General features: G+C 33.9%; 1 protein-coding gene across 1 annotated transcript; it reads left to right on the top strand.

The window, feature by feature from the left end:
• Positions 1-2314: 2314 nt before the first annotated feature.
• LOC123893833 (zinc finger A20 and AN1 domain-containing stress-associated protein 5-like) lies at positions 2315-3208 on the top strand. Its single transcript, XM_045943640.1, has one exon. It carries the CDS (start codon positions 2532-2534, stop codon positions 2988-2990), a length of 459 nt encoding a protein of 152 aa, XP_045799596.1. The 5' UTR covers positions 2315-2531; the 3' UTR covers positions 2991-3208.
• Positions 3209-3453: the final 245 nt, after the last annotated feature.

The raw sequence follows: 3453 nt of genomic DNA on the forward strand, positions 1-3453 counted from the left end.
AAAAACAAAAAATATTTGAAACTTTTTTTTCCGAATAAAATATTGGAACTTTTCTAGAAAAATATCGGAAACTTTTTTTTTCCGGAAAATATCCGAAACTTTTTTTCGAATAAAATATCGGATTTTTTTTCCAGAAAAAAGAACGGAAACTTTTTTGTTCAGACAAAATCTCTGGAATTGTTTTTGTCTAAAATCGAAACGTTTTACCCCAAAAATCGGAAACCTGTTTTCGAAAAAAGTCAAAAAAATTTCCCGAAAAAATATCAAAAACTTTTTTCCGAGAAAATCGGGAATTTTTTTTCAAAAAAAATAAATAAAAAATAATATAACACTGACAGTACACCATAATATCATGTACACATTCAATCTGATCCACAAAACACGTGATGCATCGGTAAGAGACTTATCATGGTCTCCCACCCTAGAATCCCCTAAAACCTTATGCAAAAAATGAACCAACCAACCCTTGAATTTGATCCTCCCTGTCCCTGCTTGTTGCCTCCCTCCCAATAGAATAAGGACACAAATAAATGAACTAAGTAGTGACGGGGTAATAAGCGTGTGAATCACTCGTGTGAGTCACCAAAAAGATTGAAACTTGAAAAGGACCTATAAGAAATTGAGAGAGAAGAAAGTATCAAGGTCAGATTGGGCGGCCGACCCCTCCGTCCGTTGTTGTCACTAGTGACACACCATATTTTTACCTTATGTTTCCCATTTTAACCTTCTTTCCTTTTCGAGACTACAACCAATTACCCCAAGAAACATAAATAAATTACGTAATACTAAAATATTAACCTACTTGCATGAAGGCACAGTGCTGCAAATAGTACGTAGCATATGCCATATCCAACTACCAGCCAAATAAAGAAAATCACAATTTCGCGCTGTTCAACCAAGCAACCCAAACAATAAACACAATTTTGCTATTTTATACTAATAAAGAAAATGATAAACGGTTACTCGCGCGTCCTACGTATTTCCTATTTTACTCTTCCGCTACTTAGGTAGCGGATGTTATAAAAATTCTATCATGGTGTTTTTTTCTTAAAAATTTTATAACGTTCGTTACTTTAAGTCATAGACAGAATCCGCTACTTAGGTAGATGACGTTATAAAAATCTTGGTAAGGTGTTTTTCCCTCAAAATTTCTCATTTTTATAACGTCCGCTACTTAAGTAGCGGATGCTATAAAAATTTTGGTAGGTGTTTGTTTCTCAAAAATCTTATTTTTATAACGTCCGTTACTTAAATAGCAGATCCTAAAAATGACATCCGCTACTTAAGTAGCGGACGTTATAAAAATGATATTTTTGAGAAACAAACACCCTCCTACGTATAATCCGCTACTTAGATAGCGGAAAAGGTATATTGATAATTTCGTAGGGCACGCCCTATAATCAGTAGGGTGACAAAAGTAAGTCTCACTATTTTATGCTATGTTTTTGAAGCCATATCCGTCCAAGCCCGTGTGGGCTAATGGTTCGGCCCATGAGTCCGGCCCAAATTTGACAGCTCTAGTTATAATTGAGGTTCAAATTCTGACTTCTCACTTGCGTATATGAGTTTATAATGACTTTATTATTCCCTTTAATGTATTTAGATCATATGATCTCAATAAGCTATACAAATATGATCTCAAAATAAGCTATACAAATGATCTCCATATATTAATAACATGGCTTTGGCTAAAATGAAAGAGTGAGAAAAGTGGTGCACCATGCACCATGCACCACTTGTCAATATCTCGATAACGAAATTTTTTTTTTATAAAATTCACCGTTGGATTGAAACTTTATATCATATAGATTATTCATATAAATTTTTAGAAAAATTGAATATCATTTGATATGTTATTGAGACTCATCAAGATTAACAGTTTATGAATTTTTACTGAATACCGTTAATTTTGGTAGGTCTCAATAACACATCAAATGATATTCAATTTTTCTAAAAATTTATATGAATGATCTATATGATATAAAGTTTCAATCCAACGATGGATTTTATAATAAAAAAAATTCGTTATCGAGATATTGATGCACCACTTGTCTCACTCTTTCATTGTTAGAAGTGACCTAATAACATATGTTAAATGATCATTTGTATAATTTAACTCTACAAAAATTACTTACATCATAGAAAGAATGACATTTTTTTGGCATATTTAAAATGCGTAATTTAACTCTACAAAAATACTCACATAATTGAAGTAGACCACGTCAAAAGAAAGTGGTGTGGCGGTGTGGGACAATAAAAAAATAGTGGACAAAGTAGTAAATTTATATAGTGGGTCAGAAAAAGGCATTATGATACGCGTCTCCATAATGTCCATAATATTCAATTTGCATTTCCCAATTGCTTTGTCAATTTGCCAATTTACCAATCTCAATCTCAATACCATCCCTTTATACAACAACAATCCTTCTTCTTTCAACCACCACCACCAACATAACAACACCTCTTTCATTTCTTTCTAATATCTCTAAATTCTTAGCTCACAATCACAACAAACAAAATAAATTATAATCATGGCTCACAAATTAACCACCAAAAAAGAAGAAACAGAATTTGAAGTACCTGAAACAACAATCACACCATGCATCAACAACAACAACCCTTCAACAACAATAACAACAACAAGAACAACAGAATCTTCTAGATTTTTTGAAGAGGACATCAAACCATCAGCAACCGCCAGATCCGCCACGTCATCACGTTCTCCGAAGAGATCTCATCCTAGCAACGAAGATGCAGAAATTCAACCACAAACGACGTCGTCAGAAGCTAAACGCGCTGTTAATCGTTGCTCCGGTTGTCGAAAGAGAGTCGGTCTTACCGGATTCCGTTGCCGATGCGGTGATCTCTTTTGCTCCGATCATCGTTACTCCGATCGTCATGATTGTTCTTATGATTATAAAGCTGCTGGTAGAGAAACTATTGCTAGAGAAAATCCTGTTGTTAGAGCAGCTAAGATCGTTAAGCTCTGAATCGGAAAAACACGAAACTATAGCTCCGATCAAAATTGTTCCGATTCCAATCACGGTTTGATTCTCGCAGATGCGTGTAGAAACAATCAACAATCAACAACTTTAGCTTTGTGTTCGATGGAGCTTTAATTTTTTTTTAATAATTTCTAATTATTTTTCTTGTAATTTTATTTAGTTTGGTTTGAAAATTTATAAATTATAGTATTAATTACGTGAAATTGCGAATTTTTTTTTTTTTTTGTGTTGTTGTTGTTATCGTGATTATTTCTTACCGGAAATGGTGATACGATGATGAGGAGGATTGGGGTGTGGAAAGTAAATTCGATTGGGTATTGAGGGGTATTATTGGAAATTTGTGTTGTACTTTGGGGTTTTCGAGAAGTGTGGTGAATAATGTGGAAAAGTTGGCTGGACCAACTTGATTGGACATGTGACGATTATTTCGAGATGCGATATGGTCGCG

This window comes from Trifolium pratense, linkage group LG7 (assembly GCF_020283565.1).
Source record: "Trifolium pratense cultivar HEN17-A07 linkage group LG7, ARS_RC_1.1, whole genome shotgun sequence".
Taxonomy (NCBI): domain Eukaryota; kingdom Viridiplantae; phylum Streptophyta; class Magnoliopsida; order Fabales; family Fabaceae; genus Trifolium; species Trifolium pratense.